The sequence below is a fragment of the Pseudopodoces humilis genome, chromosome 7 (genome assembly GCF_049639895.1).
Source record: "Pseudopodoces humilis isolate 2021_Gansu_Grassland_sample_001 chromosome 7, ASM4963989v1, whole genome shotgun sequence".
Lineage (NCBI taxonomy): Eukaryota > Metazoa > Chordata > Aves > Passeriformes > Paridae > Pseudopodoces > Pseudopodoces humilis.
The window spans coordinates 36,091,491-36,112,936 of record NC_142206.1 but is presented as its reverse complement, the minus strand read 5'-3'; the positions used below and the strand labels follow the sequence as shown (position 1 = coordinate 36,112,936).

Genomic DNA, 21,446 nt, shown 5'->3' with positions numbered 1-21,446 from the left:
TTGAATAAAGAAATAATGCCTGTTTAATGGCCTTCAGATAAAATTTGCTGGATCTTGGGTCTGATATCTGATTGTGGGGAGAAAGAGAGCTGGTATATAGGGACAGTGACCGATATTCTGACATTGTGGCATGGAGCATTTTGGTAGTTCTTTTTCAGTCTGTTGAGGATAATGACCAGATTATTTGCACTTTTTCTGAGCTAATGTTACAATTGAGTGTTACAGAGTAGAATGTGCTTTCAGGAGGATGAAAGTTCCTTTACACATTCCTAAGGCAGCAGCTTGCTTTTCAGAAGGAGTGTCTCTGGGAATTTGTTTACAAACTATGATGTTTAGAGAACTTCATTAGATGTTGTTATTAGACTTTAAAAACACAATTATGAATTGTATGAGTTTTCTTACTGTACTGTTCTAAATAGCATTTTGGCTAAGAGAGTGGCTGTAAAAATCCTAGGGAAAAAAACGATTCAGTGAAAAAATTCTGAGAAAGAGTAACAGAAGGAAGGCAGTTGTATACTGAATGTAAGTTGTAACATAGAAGTTTGACCCTAGCACAGAAGAGAATGGAGTTGAGGACTGGATTTTCTCTAAGTTGGTCTAAGAAGCTGATTAAACTTGACAGTACTTGGCCCTGTAGTGAAAAGGCAAACCTTTGAATGTGGCTGATGTGGTGCGAGTTGGAAAGAGGAAGGATAAGGTTAAGGAAAGGAGAAAGTTTTGCAAGCCTGGTCTTTCCCATACCCACTGCAGGACTGATGGGGACTTAGGGATGAGCAAATCCTCTTATATGTCAGCTGTGTCATTAACCTCCTTAGAGCTAGCTGGGTTTCTTATTTCTGCTTCTCTTGTCCAAAAGTTGTTCCAGTATGTCACTTTTCTAGTGGTTAGAATTTGCTTTTAATAAGCTCTCAGAAACTGATCACTTGAGTCTTTGAAAAAAGTATAAATTTGGGAGTGAGAAATGATCAGCAACTGAAATGGAAAAGATCTGTAAAAATGTAGCCTTCAGGAAACATCTTAGCTTTTCTGCTCTAAGTGTAGTAATTAAATATCCCCATATTTAATTGACTGTTCATTAGGTTGTACAGAAATTTATCTTCTTTATTTGCAAATACTGCTCAAATGTACACTGGTATTAACTAGTTGTTAAAATCTCTTTTTTCCCCCCCACATCTTTAACCTGAGCTTATTGAATATTTTGAATATATGAAGATTTTCTGTTAATATATGAGATGTTGTTTCCATATTTTTTGTCTTCCAAGTCTACAGGGTCTTTAAGAGTGATATGTCTTTGAAGTGTGTATGATCCTGATGTTACCAGTGACATCTATTGTACTGTGCAACTTACTAGAGAGACAGAATTTCAAGACTTTAATTTACAAAATAAAGATTTTTTTAAAAAATTATTTATTTATAGTAGTCAAGATCTCTTCTTTTAGTCCTCAGTTGCCAGTTTAAGGATTAAACATAATCGGACCTCTAAGAACGCACTAAAACTCATACATTTAGTTGTTCTGAAGGAGCTGAAGTTTCAAACTGTATTTGTTGTAAACTGAAGGCTTCTCTTACGTTCAGTTTCTCTTTTGGAAATTCCATCTGTAACACTGATAGCTGCCACAGGTATGCTCATTCTTAAATGACTGTTAGGAGTCAAGTATTCCACCTCAATATTTTTTAGTTTTCCAAAACCATTCTCCTTCACCTTCAGTATAATAAATATCTAAAAATCAAGATTAGATTAGTGTTATTGTGTGATGAAATGTTCCTGTTGTTTTGAGGTTTGTGACATACCGTGCTAGGATAAGGATATGCTTAATGTCTGCACTGTGTAATTTCAATGTGTTCCACTTCTTTCAGAATTACTGATGGCCTTTCCTGCCTTCCTTCTAGAAGTCTTAATGGACTTTAGAAAAATAAAAGAGAAGCAGTGCATAGCTGGCATTACTTTACATATAGTTGAGATTTTTCAAAAGAAATTTATAGAGACTAAGAGCTAATGATGTTTAGAACTGAAAGGGAAAGAAAATATTTTCTGAGTGTGGTCCTGTATTGGTAAACTCATTAGAATTTGATTGTTTGAATTGTACAGGAGTATTAGTGTTTCAACAGTGGAAGAGAAAGCTTTTCATCTGTCTTCCATGCTTTACCATCCAGGTTTCTTTCATGCTTCTTTTTCCCTTTAATACATTTCACTAGGTTTGAGATGCTGAACGAGTACTTTAAATACTGCATGTCAGAATTTATTAATAAAATAAGACTATCAAATCCTGTATGGATATCCTATTATATAGCCTTTAGGTTATATATGCAATTTTACCTTCCCAAAAAGCTGTAGTAACTTCCCTCTTTTTTCCTCAATGACTAAGATAAATACGTTTGATCAACATGAAGTTTGTCAGGCTCTTCTGAGCAGTTAAAGCAATAAAATGCAATTTTAATGTAAATGCTGCCATGGTTGGTGCTGTATGAAGTGTAGGGAATAATTCTGAAGTTTTAGGAGTTTCTTTCAAAATAAGGGGGGAAAAAATCCTCCTTTTTTTCCCCAAGTAACTTTTTTATTTAAATTTTGATAGAGTTTCTAAATGGTTGATATACAGTATTCATCATTGTTCATCGAACAGTATAATTGCATACTAGGGATGTTGAATATCAGTGAAATAAGTGATTTTAATTACTCTTATAGTTTAAGGGGAACTTTCTTGTTTGAGATCCTAGAGTTTCAGTGGAAGACTGTTGACTGTTTTGAGTATGGTCAGACTTCCTATTTAAAAGACAAAACCTCTTTCAACTACAAAATGCATATGTCTGAAATGCAACATGCTATTAAAACAATACTGAGTTTACAAAGTGTAGAATATTACATGCTAGAATTTTTATTTGTTCCTTTCTTTATGTGTGTTCTGTAGTTTTTTAACCCCAGACAATTCTTTGTCCTAGGCTCCATACTGTTCAAGTAGCTATTCACTAAATCTTTTTATCCTTGAATTCTGTCTTGCCTAGTTTCAGGCATTATTTAATGCGTCCTTGCACAAATACAAAGTGTGTGTCACCCTAACTACTTCTCAAAGCTCCCTGAATTCACTTTCATAATAAAGCTGAGCAAGTTGGTGTGGTGGTACTTTTACTTGCAGCTGAGGGCCAGGGTGTAGAGGAAGCCCAGAGTTATTTAAATGACAGTTTTGTAGAGACATAGTACCTCTCAAGGCTTCAGAAAATACTGAAAATACAAACATTTACAGGCTGGTAGAAGAGAAGGAACCTGCCCTGAAAATGAAAGCCTTGGCTAGGCTTTGAAGAATTGGAAGTACAGTCCTTACCCGTGTTGTAAACTGTTTTGACAGAATCTGTGCACAATTAAATCCAGCTGGATTTTTTAAAGCCATGTGCCATAATTTTAGAGAACTATTACATGCTTTATAAAAGAATGTGTTTTTCTCCCCCTCAAGAAATGTTCTTGCTAATACATTTTAAAAAATGCATTTTGGTTGAATTTTCAATTCAGAAGAGTTAATACTTGTATTGTATTTGGCTTTCTTAGTCTCTCTGCTCATGTTTTTTAAACCCTTGAGCCTTAGACATGCAGGTTATGATATCATGGTCACTTTAGGCTGATCTAAGAAAATGTTGTCACTGAAAGGGGTTGTTACTTCAGTATCCTGTTTGCATCCCTTGTACCAGCCTGCATTACTCCCATAGCTTTACAGGCAGAGTAGGATCAGGAAACTGATGTAATTCCAAGAACCAAGTAAAAAATAAATAGAATTATTTTCTCAGTAGACTTGATGTGTGTCAACACAGGCAGCAAAGTCAGCACAGTAGAAGGAATGGAAATATGAGAAGGAGGAGAATTGTTCCTCTTGGTATCAACCTAAGGACTTAAAAGAGAATTCTTTCCACTATCTTAAACTAATTTGTAACTGGGGAGGGTGGAGTGTGGGGTGGAAAAGTGAGTACAAATTGTGTGCCGCTTTGTTTCCCAGATTTTGTGCTACACAGTCTTAAGTCATTAGTATACTTACAACTTGCATCAAATCTATCCTGAGAATAGTTTCAAAGGAAATTAATGTGTAAGAACTATGAAAGTTGTATTATGTAGAGAGATTTTTTTGAGCATTTGTCTTTGTGTATGGAATCTGTTTACTTTGTGTTTTCATCTACTCTGAGATTTACCACTTTTCAAAAAAGGTGTGTTAATTCATAGGGCTCATGGTCATGCAGTGTATTCGGGGGTATTTTTGACACTTGTCACTTCTCAGTTGAAGACTGAAGGAAGCAAGCTGATTAATTTGGAGAGCTGATTTTCAGTGACCTGATTCTTGGTTTTGTATTGAAGGTCTCAATGACTAAGTATTCCTCAAGTCTAAGATTGATTTTTTATGGTTCTAAAGATTGAGCTCTTCTGCACAGCTACCTTCTGTTGTGTTTTAATCATGTGATGGTTAAATTGAGAAAAAGTAATAAATCCCAAAATCAGTCAAACATGTATACAAACAATTACAGAAAGCAAGTCTGAAAGAAGTCTGATAATATTGACAAAAAATGTCAGAGCCTTAACTGCAAAGTGTATTGTGTGGTAACCTTTCTGTTCAACCAATTGGACTCTTTAAAGATTGTTATAAATACTATTGTATATAAAAGTGTTTTCAAGGTCTTTTTATAAAGCAAATTTTGGGGGTCTTATACTCTAGAAGCATTTCCATGGGGAAGAAGTTTGGCTGTGAGCTTTTAGGCAGCAAATGCCTCAGTCTGTGTAGGTTACAATTACATTGTTTTTCTCTCTGAGGTTGAAATAAGGCTCAACAGTTTCAGCTAAGATTTGTCAAACAGTTACAAAAAGGTGCTGGCCAGTGGAAGGAAAGTAAAGGGGAGAAGCCCCTTTACTTTATTTACAGAAGACCTTAATTTTGGAAAGACTTGAGAGATGCATTCAAGTCAAAGGATATAGGAGCTTTCATAACCCTCATTAGATACCTACAAAAGTAGTTCTAAGTTTATTTTTGTAGATGGAGTCTGTGGGCAGCCAGTAACTTCCAAATGTTTGTTGTATGCTGTTGTTCATGTGTGCAGGTAACATATTTTTTAAAAAACCCACATTTGTAACTCTTTAGGGTGTGCTGTGGAACAGCTGTGCATTGACTAGTGAAAATTGCGATAGTATGTTAGGCTTGTGAAATTGGTCAGGTGCTGCCCTAGGTACTAGAGGAGTGGAAATTGTAATTGTAGTTTTCTGCAGAAGGCTGTTAACTTTTTTTTTATTAGAGTAATTTTTGGAGTGTTTTTTAGAATCTAGCATAGTTGCAGTTGAGTATGGCTTGTTGGGTTTGCTGATTCTGGATCTTGTTCTTTATCTTTTATCTTTACATATCTGTGCAATCAGTACAGTCTCTTTGAGTATGTTTGGGGTTTTTTTGTGTTGAGTTGGTGTTGTTTCTTCCCCAGCCCCTCCTCTCTTACCATACACTTTGGTTCCTTATTGTTTCCCACCAAGTGAGAGTGGTTACTTGAGTGCTTTCGTGACAGACTTTTAACTGAAATACTCATAACTGCCTTGTTCTCAGGATTTTAATTAATCTCTAGGGATTTTAATTCATCGAATCTGTAGTGAGCTTATGCAAGGTAAAGGAACATATTTGAATTTGGTTCACCATTGAGCAGAAGGCCAGAGTGGCTAAAATCAGGGCTGATGTGTGAAGTCTTACATGGTGATATGACTCAGGCTCAAGAAAGGAGCAATGCAAGAATGCTGTCACCCTGGTGAGACTGTTTCAGGCTGTAGCCACTGAGTAATGAAAATGTGCAACCTCGCCCTTTACAAAAATCTTCACGGATAGATTAGGTGCTGATTATAGCACTTTCCTCCCTCCCCCGCCATGCCTCCTTTAGTAATGAAATGGTGGTGTTCTTGAGCTCAGTAGAGTAACATGGTCTCTACTTTACTTTCCTTATTCTAAATCCTTCTTCCAGGAAATTTTATATTGAATCTAGTACTGAATTGGCTATGCAATGACTTCAGTCAATTTAAAGTCATAGAGAGGATGAATAAGTTTTTGTAATGATGTTCCTGTAATGATCCAATCCACGAGTGTCATTAACTATTTTAAATTTTATATTCCCATCTGCTAATTCCCTTGTCTTCCCTAGGATTTCGTCTTGCAAAAGTTAAACACAAGTCCTTTCACTTTGTAGTGAAGAGACTACTTTTTTCTTCAACAAAGTTACTATCTTTATTTGTCAACTATAATTTTTTGTGGTAGTTGAGATGGCTTCTATGTTATGCTGAATTTATGATCATCTACTAGGTTAGCAGGCAAGTAGGAATCTTCCTTGCTTCTTTTTAAATTAAGTGGGTAGTATGACTGATGCTTTGAAAAAAAATATCATTATTTTTCATCATATAGAGCAGCACACAAAACAAATTTGTCCCTTGATATTCTAACATTCATGTGCTTTAAGTAGTAAGTAAAATGTGAATCCATAAAAGTTGTTTCCTGTATAATGGATTTGTAAATTCTGTATTTGAATTTATGTAATAATTTATTAATCTGTTCAGTATGGTGGCATTAAAAGCAAAATTGCTAATTGCAGTGTACCTAATTTAATATGGCTTTTGGTTTGGAACAAAATGTATAATAGAACTTATGCTAACAATACTGTAAGGATAAAAGTGTATGCATATATCAAAATGTTTCATATGATTGGTGTTTGTGGCTTTTTGTAGAGTTACTATACAGACTTTAATACCTATTGGCCTTGAACAGAAGATAATACTCAATGTCTAGTGTAAAATTACTTTTGTTGTTACTAAGTTGCTGAAATAATTTATGCAAAACAGGTTTTTTTCTTTTTCTTTCTTCCTTTTTCTTTTCTTTCTTATGTGACAGAATTTGTTGCTTTATTTTGGGTACAGAAAGGAATAAAATATGTTTTGCTTTTTTTTCTGTGTTTTCAGGCTCGGATAGCATTTTTACAAGGGGAAAGAAAGGGCCAAGAAAATTTGAAGAAAGATTTAGTGAGAAGAATAAAAATGTTAGAATATGCATTAAAACAAGAAAGGTAGGTATACAGATTGTTTAGTCTTTTTTCTGACCTGAAAAACTTAATAGACTGAGATGAATTCCCTCACATTCACAAGTGAATTCACAACTGTCTTTATTAGATAATTCTGATTTACTTTAAGTAAACTGTCTTTAAGGTAGGTTGTCTTCACCTTGTGTTTTCTAACAAACCTTAGTGTCGTCTTTAATAAAAAGTTGCATAATGTTCAAAATGTTTGGACTTGAGACTTCAGTAGACAAATTGGACAGTTTCCCTTTCCTGGGTTTGAGTTATGGTATCCTAAGTAAGAATGAACATACCCAAAGGGTTCCTACTTTATTACTATACCTTTATTTGCGCTTCAGTTGTATTGAACTGGAAAGGATGAAAAATACTGCTGTCCTGATCCCTTTCAACTATGTTGTATGTGTTGCATGATGAAAACTGTATTTTGTGAAGGAGATAAATACTTTAATTTTTTTTTTTTTCATTTTCAAGTTGTTTATTTTCATGTGGTAGATGCTTGTATATTTAGCCTCACTAGGTGTGTTTCCTTAGCATTAATTTCCTGCTTAAAAGATTAAAATTCCATTTAGTCTGTACAGGCTAATGTCCTTCAAACCTACATGTTCTTTTGTTTCCTTGTTATTTCATTTAACCAAAATTGGTAGTTAATTTTGTAAAGTCATTTGGGAAATAATCTTGTCAAGTGCCTATACTTACAATAGAGGACTCAGTTTTTATTTTTAGTTTTATCTTGCTCCTAAAAAGTAGCTGAGTCCAATGTTGAAACATCTTGACAATCAGGCAACAAAATATGTTGTCTTTATTATTTGTGTATTTTGATTTTGGGGGAACATTCCTCCCAGTGTAAACTTAAAATTTTGTTGCAAAATGTAGTGAGGTTTCACCTGGATATTTTTAAGTTTGTTGTCTAAGCGTAAGTATGTCTAAATATATTTTACATTATGGATCACTGTTATGAGTAAGGGACTAGTACAGAAATAAGTTTCAGTTGTTTTCATATTAAAACCTAATGTTTTGGCAAGACGGCTTTATTCCTCTTTGTGAGGTGTCCAGTATAGAGGTGCTTCAGAAGACAGTGTATATTTGTAGAGAAAGCCATTTCAGCACATCATACATTTTCTGGTGAAGTAATAGGCAGAAAAGCTCTATTACTTCATGCAGCCCTGTCCTTGTGGTGGAAAGTAACTCAAGGTTTCCAGCCAGTGTATGACTAAAAGTTGCATTGTCATGTCCTACAAGTAATGTACAAGTCACTCTGGGTTCAAGGCAGATGAAAGGTATGCAGGGTCTTGGGGTATATCAAAGGATATACCTGAGCATATCAAAGAAATAATGTGCTATTATGGCAGATGTAGGTGTCTTGCATGCAAGTAACTTTCTGAGGTTGAAGGAAAAGGTTTTGCTTATTTTGGCAGTAATGAACTGTGTACTGCACAGGGACTTTTTGCAAACGTACATGATAAAGCAGTGAGAATTGCCTGTTTATTGAGATAAATCAGAGGCACTTAATTTCACCTGGAGCATGAAGGCATCCTATAACACGATGCACAATTTGAAGTTGAATGGCTTTGGTGAAACCTCATTCCTTTCCTGCAATGAAGCTGCCTTTGTAGTCTTCCCATGAAATTCTAAAATTCATCTGGTGGATAAGAAACTTGTAAACATGTACAGCAGAAGAATAACAGCAGGAACATACTGTTTGCTTTAGTTCTTGTGGCTACTGGGTGCAATCCAACACTGCAGTAGTTTTCAAGAGGAAGATCCTGGCTTAAGTTCTAGCCATAATTCTCATGAAGTTTGCTACAAGTGGGAATTGAAACTTGAGTTGAGTGGTGAATGTGTGGGAGGCAACGAGGAAGCTACAAATGCCCAGTAGTTTGAGGGGATCTAACTGTGAAAGTATGATGGATTGAGTAATTGAAAGCAAGCAGGTACTGACTTGCCAGTAAATCAGCCAAGAATGAAACTGTTGGTTTCTTGCTTGTCGAACTTGGCCCCTGAGTGAAGAATCACAACTAATGAAAACACACCATTTCCAAAGCAAAATGAACTCTGAGAATTTCAGACCTGAAGACTGTTGACAGCAAATTTCAGTGTTGCACCTGATTCCCCACACTCTTTTCTTGTTGCTAACTCCTGATGTCATAAGAAAGTTTCATGCAGTGAAATACCAATTAGAGAGAGTCAGGAATAAGCTCATTCAGACAACTGTTGTGATTTCTCAGAAAAAGGTTATGAAGCAGAACATCAGTGTGTGAAGTTAAATAAGATGCAGTAGTTGTTACAAAGTAGTTTGATATTTTTAGTATTTATCTCTAGTATTATTAGTACTAGAAAGTATGTGTAGTACTGCTTTAGATAAGTAAAACTTTATTTTACCGTCCTTAAATGCTTTGGTAGTTGGTAATTTTTTAGTAATAAAATTAGGTCCTATGCAGTTATGTGCATGGGGTTTCTCTGTTTATATCTATTGTGTATTCTTTCACAGTGCTTTGCAGACCCAGCCAGATGCTGTCTGTTGTGTACTCTGAGCCACTCTACTCCAAGCTTTGTTACCATAGTGTTGTGCTTAAATTAGTGAGACTTGCTGAAATTATAAAGCTGTGGCTGTATTTTGGCTTCATGGGCTTTGGACTGGAGCTAACTTACACCCTTGCAACCTTGCTAACTTACACCTAACTTGAGTGGTGTGATTCAACAATTAAATTGCAGCAAGCAGTTAAATCGAGTTAAGGTGTTGTTTCTTCTACTCTTTTTTACTCATGTAAACCTAGCTTTGGATATGTCAACACTCCACAGACTGAAATGTTGCCTCTAGTAGAATTCAGTTACTCTGTGGTGCGGAGGAGTATTGTCACTGACTTGTCAATGACATTGTAGCTTGTTAGTGTTTTTTAAGATACATAGTAATGGCCCCATCAGGGAAAGGAATAGATGTATGAATATATAGTTGATTGGAATTTAATAAAATGAATTTTTGCTGTGAAATTGAAGTTGTGATGTGAAAGACAACTGGTCTAATCGCATGCAGCAATATTTTGTCTTATTTATAATGTCTAGTCATTGATATAATTCTAGATCAGATACATCATCATCCGTGCTAATGAACAATTAAAGTACAATTTTAATTAATGTTTTGAAATTGTGACTCCAAAATGGAACAACTGCTCCTAAATAGTATGTCCCAGCTCTAAACTGAACAAATTTAGGTTGGCTTTTTAATTATAGTGCTTGATTGGCTTCACTTACAAATTGAGAAAAAAATATTTTGTCGACTTTTTTTAACTTGAATTTGTTTTTGGTTGTTTAGGGTTGCTTGGGTTTTTTGTCCCGCAAGTGCACAGCATTTTTTAGGGCATGTAAATCATAGTATGTGCTTGTAAAACCCCAGATTAGCTTGACAAGTTTCTTAAAGGGGTTTAGGTTGTTTTTTTTAACCTGAGGCAGGTGCATGGGAAAACATGACAAAGGAAAGAGACAACAAACTGTTACTGGCAAAATTTAGAAAACAAGGGCAAATTTTAAACCAAACATTCAAAAGAAAGCATTTCACAAGGCATTGACTTAGCAAACTCTAACCTTTCCAACTTGAAGTTAACCAGACAAATTTCTGTTGTCTTGAGCCAATAATCATTTTCTCCAGTCTCTCACTGACCTCCTCATGTTTGGAAAGCTTGGTGGAATATTGCCCTATTACAATGTGGCCTCTCAGTTTAAAGAGAGGACCTGAGGTAGACAGTCTAACTAGTGCAGGGATGAGCTATGAACATATTCATAAATAAAAAATACGATTCTGTTTATTTGGCAGTCAGATTCAGGTCACAAAAAGTCTTCAGGAGCTTTACAATTTTTTTGTTACGATGTGATTGCCCTGACATGAGGAATTTTGTCTTACTAAAAAGGGTCAATAGTGCCATCTACTGACAGTTTGTTCTGAGACTTCCTAATTGCAATTTTAGAAGAAATTTTTGTAATCTAGAAGAAAATCCTTGCCATCAAATATATAAGACACTATTTGAGATGTTCCTGTACTTTCAGTTTGAAAACACTTGAAATAGTGGCTCAGGCATTGGAGATTTTTTTTTTTTTTAATCCTTGATTATATTCAGTATGTGTTCCATTATGTGTCTTTACTTGAGAAGTTTCATATTCAGGGTCAGTTTTTATGATTGATGGGAGCTAAGTGTTGTTTGGTTATTCTTAAACCTTTTGTCAAGTGTTTCATTTAGAGTGGTAGACAACTGTATTGCTTACAGGACTCTTTAAAATGTGGCTGCTAATGTTTTTATGGAGATTTTTCACTTTGGCTCTACTGCAGAATGCAGAGAAAGAGCTCTTCTTTAACTTGAGATTTTGAGGTTTTTTGCAAAGGATCTATGTGGTAAAAGTCAAACTGTGAAAGATCAGTGATAAAGTTTGAGATTTTCAGGATATAGGCATAGGTAGTTCAGATGAGATCCCTGGTTGTAAAGGGAGCTGAAGATATTTTGATAGGCTACTTGGGCAGAGGATAAGATTTTGAAGGCTCATGCATACTTTCATGGAAATAGTATCACCAAGACCAGTATTTTTCAAAATCATGGGGTTTTGCCAATTGATGGGCTTGTGGAATCCACACAGACACCAGTGGAAGGAATGGTCTTGTTTTACTATTAATATTGAGGCAACACAGACATAAGAGGATACATTAGATAAAACAATAAGCATATTGCTCATTCAGCTTTAGCAACTAGCAAATATAAGCAAGGTAATATATCTAATCATTACTGTATGAGAAAGACAATAGTGATTGAGAAAGGTGCATCATCAATTGCCTAAATAATTCACCGTCATCCAGAGTCGCAATCCTTTTGCAGTGAGGACCCGGAGAAGCCTTCTCAGTAATTGGAAAAATCCTGTGTGATGTGTGTCCACTCATAGGTGAGGTCTCAGGTTCACCCAAAAAGGGGCCCAGTTTTTTTAGGCCCAAATCAACAAGTCCAAATGACTTTGACTCTGGACTTTTGTGCAGAAAACATATGCTTCTGATGACATGCTTCCCAGCCAGACCCCAGACCATGGCTGGGAGGCTTTTTGCCTAAGATAATCCACTAACAAGTCTCTAGGGGTATAGGCTGGGAGGATTTCTCCTACTAACAAGCCTTTAGGGACATTAGTTGGGAGAATTTCTTAATATAGCTTACACAGGGTTATACAGATGTCTGTACAACAGCCAGTTTGGCATTAAGAATAACTAATATAAATATTTTGATAATCTATTTTTAACTAAAGAACCTTGATGGTATTAATCACATCATGCTTAAGATTCATCTTGTAAGTCAACTCAGGCCTAGGCCTGCTGTTCAGGCCTTAGCATATCAGATGGAGAAGGAGAGATTAGGGTTAGGGAAATCAGAGATCAGAAGATGGGAAGGACTGAGGCACATTTGCGTAGGTGGACTAAGTAGAAATTGGAAGCTAAGCCTCCAATGAGAAGGAGAAAATCTGGAAGAGAATATGGGTGATGGGATAAACAACCGCTCTAAAAAGGTTCTTCAGAGGGATAAGTGTCATAAGCAAAGAGCAGGAGAGAAATTGAAATGGAAATTGAAAGTGGCAGATAGGCAGGAACCCCAAATAAGAGGTTCATTCATTGTAGTGTGATTGGCTACCTATGGCAGTGGTACAGCTGGAAAAATTTTTTCTGCTAAGTTCTTGAACCTGCTGGTTTTTGAATGGTTCTTTTATTAGCTGATACACAGGAAAAACCCCACGTTCTTGGAGAACACACTAAGCTCTTGTCTGTAAGTTACTTGATAATTGTGAATAGTTGTCAAAATACTGTGTCAAAACTGTGTTCTTAAAAGACTAGAAATAATTGTTTGATGCAAGAATTATTAGTTCTAGCGGGATTAATTATACTATGTTGGTGTGGTTGCTTTAAATGGGAATAGTAGAATGTTTTGAATTGATCAAAGTCTTGTCTACTAATTTGATAAACATCTGCATACTTTTTCAGGGCAAAATATCATAAATTAAAATATGGCACAGAATTGAACCAAGGTGACTTGAAAATGCCAACTTTTGAATCAGGTAACTTTTTTACAATACGTTCTTGTCTGTTTAATTTATTGCAGTTTTCTTCTCCAAATCTCCCTCTTAGAGCTGTTAGAGGGAATATATCTAGGAATGTTGGAATATGGGGGGTAAATATTTTTAATCTGGAAATCAAAATTAATTAACCTTTTGTTTAATGAAGGAGCTCTGAATGTTTTTATCTTAAATCAAGGAAAAGACTCCAAAGAAGAAAAAAATAGGCTATCCTTACTGCTTTTCTGGGGTGCATCTGATTTTGTAGTTGTAAATATCAAGTTGGTAATACCAGTTTTGCTCTTCATAGTATTGTAGATGGAAGAAAGCATTTCTTCCAACAATGCTGGGCTTTAATAAGTAGAATTGCATTTGACTTCTTTTGAAGTGTTGGTCTTTGGGAAGTCTTGTGCCCTGTATTTGTATAGTGTGCCTTAAAACTGTGGTCTACAGATTTTTATGCCACCCCCTCCATTTTTCCCCCCTGCTTCTGTTTTGCAAGTACCACATTTTGGGTACATTTATTCCCATTTGAAACTGGAGATCATGGTGCATATTTCAGACTTGGTGGGAATTTTTGTTTGTGCCTAAAAGCAGTATAAGTTAGATGTTAATTATGACATTGTGTCTTTCAGAAGATACCAAAGATACAGAGGTTCCTGCAGTACCTCAGAATAGCCAATTGACCTGGAAGCAAGGCAGACAGTTACTGCGACAGTAAGTAGCATTGTTGGATATTGGTGTATTCATTCCTTTCTTTGCAGTTTGAGGAGGTCTATGAAACAGAGTAACTGAAGTGGGCAAATAGTCATTTGTTGTTCAGGACCTCAGAATCCTGAGCTTTAAGCTGTACATATTAAGGTTTTCCACGTGAGATGGATAGCGAAGCTTATTTTCCCTTAAATGATACAACAGTGGCATTCGTTTTTAACGGTGAATACAAAGTTTCCTTTTTCATCAAATATCCTTTCCTCTTTCTTTCTTCTCTTAATATTATCTAGGTATCTTCAGGAAGTAGGTTATACAGATACAATATTGGATGTACGCTCCCAGCGGGTAAGGTCTTTGCTTGGGCTCTCCAATTCAGAGCCAAATGGTTCAGTAGAGACGAAGAACTTAGAACAGATCCTGAATGGGGGTGAATCTCCTTCGTCAAAACAAAAGGGACAGGAAATCAAAAGGTATGTGAAGAGATAAGAAATGCAAGTTTGTTTTGCTTAGTCATAGTTTGTTTTGCTTAGGATATGTACTGGTCAGTTCACACTGAACTTTTGGCTGGAGAGTCTGTGAACACCTGTGAGTGTAGCTGACCACAAATGATTATGAACTTAACTGCAATTGATTATACATAAGAATATATACCTATTACATACATGTATGTATACTAGCGTGATATAAAGGAAATTATGTTGAATTAGGTAATATAATCACTTTGGAGTTGTTATTTTAAGCAAAGAGTCTGTTGAGTGATGCTTTTGTAATAATGACGTAAGCAGATGTAGAAACTTCTTCATTCAGCGATTTCTTGTTTTGCTGGTTTTAAAGCTCTTAAGCTGTCAGGTAGAAATTTTGTTTAACCTGGCTAATCTTCCAAATCTCTTCAGTGAGTAAAATGGATTCTCTCTTTATATTTTTATTTATATAGGAATTCTGGTGATGTTCTTGAAACATTCAATTTCTTAGAAAATGCAGATGATAGTGATGAAGAAGAGGAGAATGACATGATAGAAGATATTGCAGAAGGAAAAGAAAAGCATCGGATAAATAAGAAACACAAAGTAAAAGATTTTTTTTTTTTTTTAATAGATCTGAAATTCGCTTTTAAAAAGAATTTTTTCTCTGAAGATGATAAAAATATTATTAAACTATATAAAATAAATAAATAAAATATTAAATTATAAGTATTAAATATGTCAAAGTGTTCGTTGCACTTCTTCTATGTAAATGGATTATACACAGATGCATTACTAATAAATATGGTGGTTTACTTAATACATTACATTGCAAACTTCAACTAACCAAGCTGTTTGCTAATATGAATTAATTGATGAATTGGCCATTTTATCTTCTTTGCATACTTTGAGTCCCTTTGTGAGACAAATTTAGCTCAATACAATGTGCATCCATTCTGAATTTTGAACAAGGTAGAAACACTTCCTTAGAGGAAATTAAGTTATGTAATGTGAAAAAAAATTGTTTCCATATCAAATACATGTTTAATTCTATCTTTTAGGCAGTTTTTTTACTAAATATATTAAGAACCTAGCAGAGACTTGTCTCAAATAACTTTTTGCTTAAGGTTCTATTAATTGTGTTCTCTTTGTGTCTAGTTTTCCATTCTGTGGGCAGCTTTCTAGGTAGGATAGATGGTGTTTATCTGTCCCATTTTAATTGTTTCTCCTGTAATGAATCCCCGTATTTGGGATTTCTTTATTTAGAGATATTGATTTATGAATATTGTACTAACAGTTTTGTTACTTTCTGCTCAGAACAGTATTCTGTAGCATGATGACCCTCTGGCTGCATTGGATTTTCCTAAATAGTTGGCAGTATGAGCTTGGCTTGATGCTAGTCTTAAATCTCCCAAACTGATTTGTCAGGAAGGGGTTTTCAACACACCTTGGAATTCTGGTAAAGAGATTAGTTGAGCATTGAGTTGAATCCCTTTTTTTCTTTAAAAAGTCTGATGAAAATATTGCCAAGTAAATCTCGAAGCATATATGAAGCTCTTACACTCACTTTCTGACTTTTGATAAAGCTTGTTCATTTTTTAATAGAAAGCAAAAGGATCGTTTATAGTTATCTTTAGAAAAATAGTCTCTTTCTGCAAAATTAAGAACATTGTGCAAATAACCACATGTAGAAAATTTCATCACCTGAAAAGTGAAATAAAACTTTTCACTGATGCCTGAGTACAGGGTTTGTTGGTTTGGTTTAAGGTGAAGATATGGTTAGAAATAGTAAAAAGACAGTTTTCTTAAAATATTCTATATTCCAAGCTTATGGATAACACTGAAAGAGAACTGGAAAGCAAAAAGAAAGAAAGGCTTCAGGACCAGTAGAAAGCATAGTAAGCTTTCTCTGCAGAGCTATTGATAGGGAAAGAAAATCAACAGTTTTCTAATTGTTATGTGTTAAATAAAAAACTGAAGACTGGGGTGTATGGGATTTTTGTTGCTAAAACTAGTGTCAGTGTTCTTTTTATTTCCTAATGTTCACTTAGGCTGCACTGCTCTCTTTTGTTTTGATAAGCCAACTGAGATCTAAGTTTCTTATTCTGCATTGTAAATTGAAAAATGTTTTCCCCTGCAACACATTACTCAGTGTGAATAGCCTATGTATCTTCTAACCTAAATGACTAGAAAATCTGTTTATGATTCAAATGTAGGAAAATATTTGTCTTCTTTCAGATTGGTAATGAAGGTTTAGCTGCTGACCTTACAGATGACCCTGATACTGAGGAAGCTTTGAAAGAATTTGACTTTTTAGTGACAGCTGAAGATGGTGAGGGAGCTGGAGAAGCTCGAAGTTCAGGAGATGGAACAGAGTGGGGTAAGACACTAATAAAAACATTTAAAAATAAGGGAATACTTCTCCATGATAGTTCCTAAGAATTCAGTAATACCTACTAAAATGGTGTGGATGTGTGGATGAATGTGATGATCAAACATTGATGCTAAGAAGATTATATATTGTATGGTGAAATATATATATATATATATATATATGGTGTTGTAGGTGCTGCAAGTACAATTATAGTTATATTTGTTTCAGGTTTTGTTTTTGATTTCAAAACTAACAGGAAAATATTTTCTTTCTGAGATAAGAAAGGCTAGGATTCTGAATGGTTTTATACCTGGATTAAACTTGGTTTCAAATATAGTTTTCTTTTTTTTGTTTCTTATCAGGACCTTCAAACTTTTTGTATCTAAGTTAAATTAATTTCTTCTCTGTACTTGAGAAATGGACAATTAGTTATTATATTTTTCTGTCTGAGATTTTAGATGCTGCTAATATGTCTTCTATTAGTCAAATTAAAAAACAAACCAAAACCATTTCTAGTAGCCCAACTTTTTTTATTAGTAATTTGTTGTGAAACAACATAGTTAAGTCAGCAACTTCTGCAACCTACATGTTTCAAAAGAGGAGATTGAAAGGAGAAAATCTGTATAGGAAAAAGAATAGTGACCCAAGTAATTGATATCTGTCTTTAAATGGGGAATTGACTATCTTAATTTAATCTCAATTTAATTGTGATACAAGCAGTTTTGTAGTTACATACTGTAAGTCTTAAATTGTAAGCCCCAAACTGCCATTAGATGATGTTGTTTGAGCATTTTATGTCATTGTGACAATGAAGTCATACTACAATAAACATTCCAATGAGCAAAGACAATATAAAGATTTCCAAAAATTAAAGTAATGGCACATCCTCCAGGAAAATAATCTAGTCTTGATTTTGGAGCTACCAAGGATTACAAAGTGTTCTTTCCTAAAAAAATAGTATCAAAGGATTAGTCACCTTTATTTTTAAAACTCAGGGTTTTTTTCTAGTTTGAAGATAAAGCTGAACAAGCTGTTACTTTTAGTTTTGGTAAAAACTGTCTATTTTTAGTAGCATTTTAGTTGCTTGCTGTTGTTCCCTTTTGAAGTTGATGTTATTTGAACAGTTTCTTGATGATCTTTTCATTTAGGCGCACAGGCAGATCTCTTGGTGTAAGATGTCTCATAGAACCTGAAGCAAGAGTTTTTGACTTTGCTTGCAACACCCCTTCAAATATACAGTGATGTAGAAAGTTGTGGCTCTAGTATGAGTCTTAGTATTGTATAATAAAAGGCAAGATAGTTTGATCTGTGATTTGTGCAGTCAAAGATTTTTCCATGGCAGACTGCTGAAACCTATTGGGTTGAACCAGCTTGTTCATTGAAATTCTGTGTCGTTGTTTCCAAAGATTACTTTCCAGTGTGTTCTATGTCTGTCATTTTCTCAAGTAGTTACCCAGTTTTAAGGTCTGTTTTAAAAATCTAATTGACCCACCACACTTTTCATAGAGCTGTTTTTTTATTACCATTTAAATGAACCCATAGAAAAGTGAGGTAGAGCATTTCAGGAGTTTGTACATACTTGTGACAGCTGATTTAACTGCAGCAATCCCATTGCTTCCAAAAAACTCATATCTGAGATAAGAAAGTGGGAAGGAGGAAATAAAACATAAACCTAGTTTCATCTTTCAAAATACATTCTGTTTTGCCATATGAAGACAATTTTCATATTTTTTTGTATATTTTGTAACATACTATTTAATCAGTCAAAGTCATGCCTACAACTATAGTGGCAATATTTTTTAGTATAGATGATCTTTCCTTAAATGGGCATTTAAGGATGCAGTCCATCAGATCTCGGGGTTGTGTTACTTTTTAAAGGTCAGCGTAAATATGACAAGACTTCTTTGTTAACTTTGTTAACTATGAGAAATAACATTTTAAGTACTGTCCCACTTAAATGCTTTCTAAAATAAAATACTACAATGCCTAAACCAATTTATTTTAGCCTGTCATGTTATTTTGAACTCTAACTTCAGATATCCAGATCCAGCCAGTTAGTTATTTATTTTGAGGGGAAACTTAATTTAAATGAATTTGTACTATTACTTCCTAAAGAATTGCATCAATCATGAACTTAAATATTTCAGTTAAAATTCAGATTTTTCTTCATAATGTAGTAGTTGCTCTGTTTTCAGTTTTTACTCTTCCTTTTTTAGTTTTCCTGTCATTAGCCTCCTTCTATCACTTCATACTTTTGCAAACATTTAAGCATTCTGAAAAAAAAATCTAATTAGTTGTAATACTTTTATTTAGTATCTGGAAGGCATCTGATGTTTAGGCTCTAAACATATTGCTTAGTCTTGCTTTAGTAATTGTCCTACTTAGGGACAGTACTTACAGTACTTAATTGCAAAGTATTATCTGTAGGTGCAACTTGCAATATCCTAAAATATTTCAGCACCAAATTTAATAGTTAGATTTTTGCTGTTGAAGATTTCTTCAAACCTGTCACTGAGTGTTGTGAAGTTTGGATTGCTTTTCTTTTCTTCTGTATTATGACTTTTTATGAACACATTCTATTTTATGTAAGTGCCTGAGTTAACATACTTTGAGTGTTAAATTAATTCCAAACATTGTGGTTTAAAGTATCCTGTCATGCAACATGTTTTGCTTAAGAGCAGCTTATCTTCAAAATAGTGACAGATGAGCAAGTTCAAGCAGTGTTAAATGAAGAGTCAAAGTATATGACATACTAAAAAAAGAATGTTCAGTTTTAGATTAAAAAAATTATAAATTCCTTGTGGTGATTTAGAATCAATAAAAAATGCATATATAAATTCAGTTTGCTTAAGCAAACAGCAATATATACATATTGTTATGTATTGTTATATATTGTGCTACATATTGCAGACTTTACATACTACATGGTCTCTTTATTCTGCTTATGGTTTCATGTGTTCATCACTGGATTTCTCATCCCCATGAAACACCAAAGTTCTCTTTACAGATGGACCGTGAGTCAGAGAACGACTGAGTGTGCCCAGAATTCTGGGTGGCAGAGTGACTGAAATTCACAGTCTCTTGGGTCATCTTCAAAACACTTCTAAAAAACAGAAAAATTTAAAGCCAGCCTTTCTCCACTCAATTATAATGCTCAGTGGGCATCCTGGGTCCTCTGTGCTGTCCTGTATCACTTTAGTGCAGGGAAGGTCACTGTTGGGGGGCAATTGCAGAGGTCTTCTAGTTATATGGCTCTGTTCTGAAGTGGCCTAATATATCTAGGCATGCTGGACAGAAATACTTCTGAGTTTTCCTAAAAATCTTGTTTGAAATTAATTTCACAGCCTACCCAGATAATACGAGCTTGTGTTTTCTATTTACAGCCTACATTTTTTGCAGCCAGCAGTATTGGTTTTGAATATTTATGTTTTCAGGCTTGCGCATTTTCTGTTGACTGAATGAGCCCAGTTCCTTCAAATTCTTTGTCTTGATATTTAATGCCCTATTTGTTTTGCACTCTACAAACATTTTCTAAACTTTCAGTGTAGAACACAGACTGAACATCTTCTTTCAACTTTGTCATTACCTGCACTGTCCTGGTTTAATGAACTGCACCTTTTAAAATGTACCAAAATGTCATTTTTTAGAATAGCATTACATTGATGTTACATGTGGTCATCTTCTGGTTCAGTTTAATTCCCTAATCCTTCTGTGCAATGCTGCAACCTATCTGATTATTTTCATTTTATTAATGGTGCTTTGGAATTTTATTCATTAGTTTTAATTAGTTTTTAATGGAATTTTCTTCTAATTGAGTTTTAGTGGTTTTGGTTTTTTTTTCCTTTTTGGTTGGGCATGTTATCTGACTTATCTTTCTGTGCTTCTTGTGTTTCCTGAGTAATCACTATTCCTCTCTGTCAGTGCATAAGCCCAGTGATCAGAAAGACTGAAGTCTTTGTATTTGCAGTTTGATAGATGTAGCTGTAGTTTGGTGTAGGATGTTCCCTTCTTGTCACCAGAGTTCTTTGTAGACAGCTCAGGGGACTCTGCCATTATGCTCCTGTTTCATGTTTCTCTGCCCTTGCCATCTCTGTATTCCATCTCTTTGATCAAGATTGTCATTGAATGATGGTAGATGCATCAGTATCCTAGGGTATCTGTCTGCTCTTTCATTGTCATGTTTTGTCATGAAACATGTACTTGGAAAAACTCCTATTCCAAATTTACTATTCCTTTTCCAAACTCCTATTCCTATTTAGTTTTTATTCTAAATGTGTGTTACTTTGTTTCTGCTGTTTATGACTCCTCTTGTGTACTTTCATGATTATAATGATTGTAATTTCAAAATGGGTACAATCATATTGTAAGTATGATTTGGAGTTGGGAACTGAGGAACAAAGTCTTGTGATTTTATGCCTAAAGAATTTGCGAGTATGAAGCTGAACTGGCACACAAACCAAGTTTGGTTGCTGCCTGGTTGTCTACTTGGAAAAGTGCTTTTGCAAACTTTGTTTGCCTTGTCTTAGAAACAGGTTTATCTCTTTACTAATTCTAAGTTTCCAGAAATTATTGAGATGGATAGTTTAGAAAAGTGGAGACCTGACTTTTCATAAAGAATAGTTAACTCTGCAATATTTGTCAAGCAGAAAAAGAGATGTCTTCTGAAATGACAGTGGAATGTTGTATTTCTGCTAATTATGAGATTTAATTTCTGAAATGCAGTGTCCGCTTGTGCAAACTACTTTTCTTCATCTTTATGTGAAAAACTG

The 21,446-nt window shown here is 34.7% G+C and overlaps 1 protein-coding gene across 4 annotated transcripts in view; it reads left to right on the top strand.

Moving 5' to 3' along the window:
• The window catches only part of STRN3 (striatin 3), a 61,889-nt gene that overhangs the window by 12,081 nt on the left and 28,362 nt on the right, over positions 1 to 21,446 (top strand). For 3 of the 4 annotated variants that reach the window (XM_005520313.3, XM_014249876.2, XM_014249877.2), the window contains exons 2-7: positions 6,950 to 7,053; positions 13,061 to 13,134; positions 13,767 to 13,848; positions 14,133 to 14,312; positions 14,777 to 14,909; positions 16,542 to 16,683. In XM_005520313.3, the coding sequence (XP_005520370.2) occupies positions 6,950 to 7,053; positions 13,061 to 13,134; positions 13,767 to 13,848; positions 14,133 to 14,312; positions 14,777 to 14,909; positions 16,542 to 16,683 (715 nt within the window). The remainder of the gene's footprint in view (positions 1 to 6,949; positions 7,054 to 13,060; positions 13,135 to 13,766; positions 13,849 to 14,132; positions 14,313 to 14,776; positions 14,910 to 16,541; positions 16,684 to 21,446) is intronic. The other variant, XM_014249875.2, reaches the window with a different exon arrangement.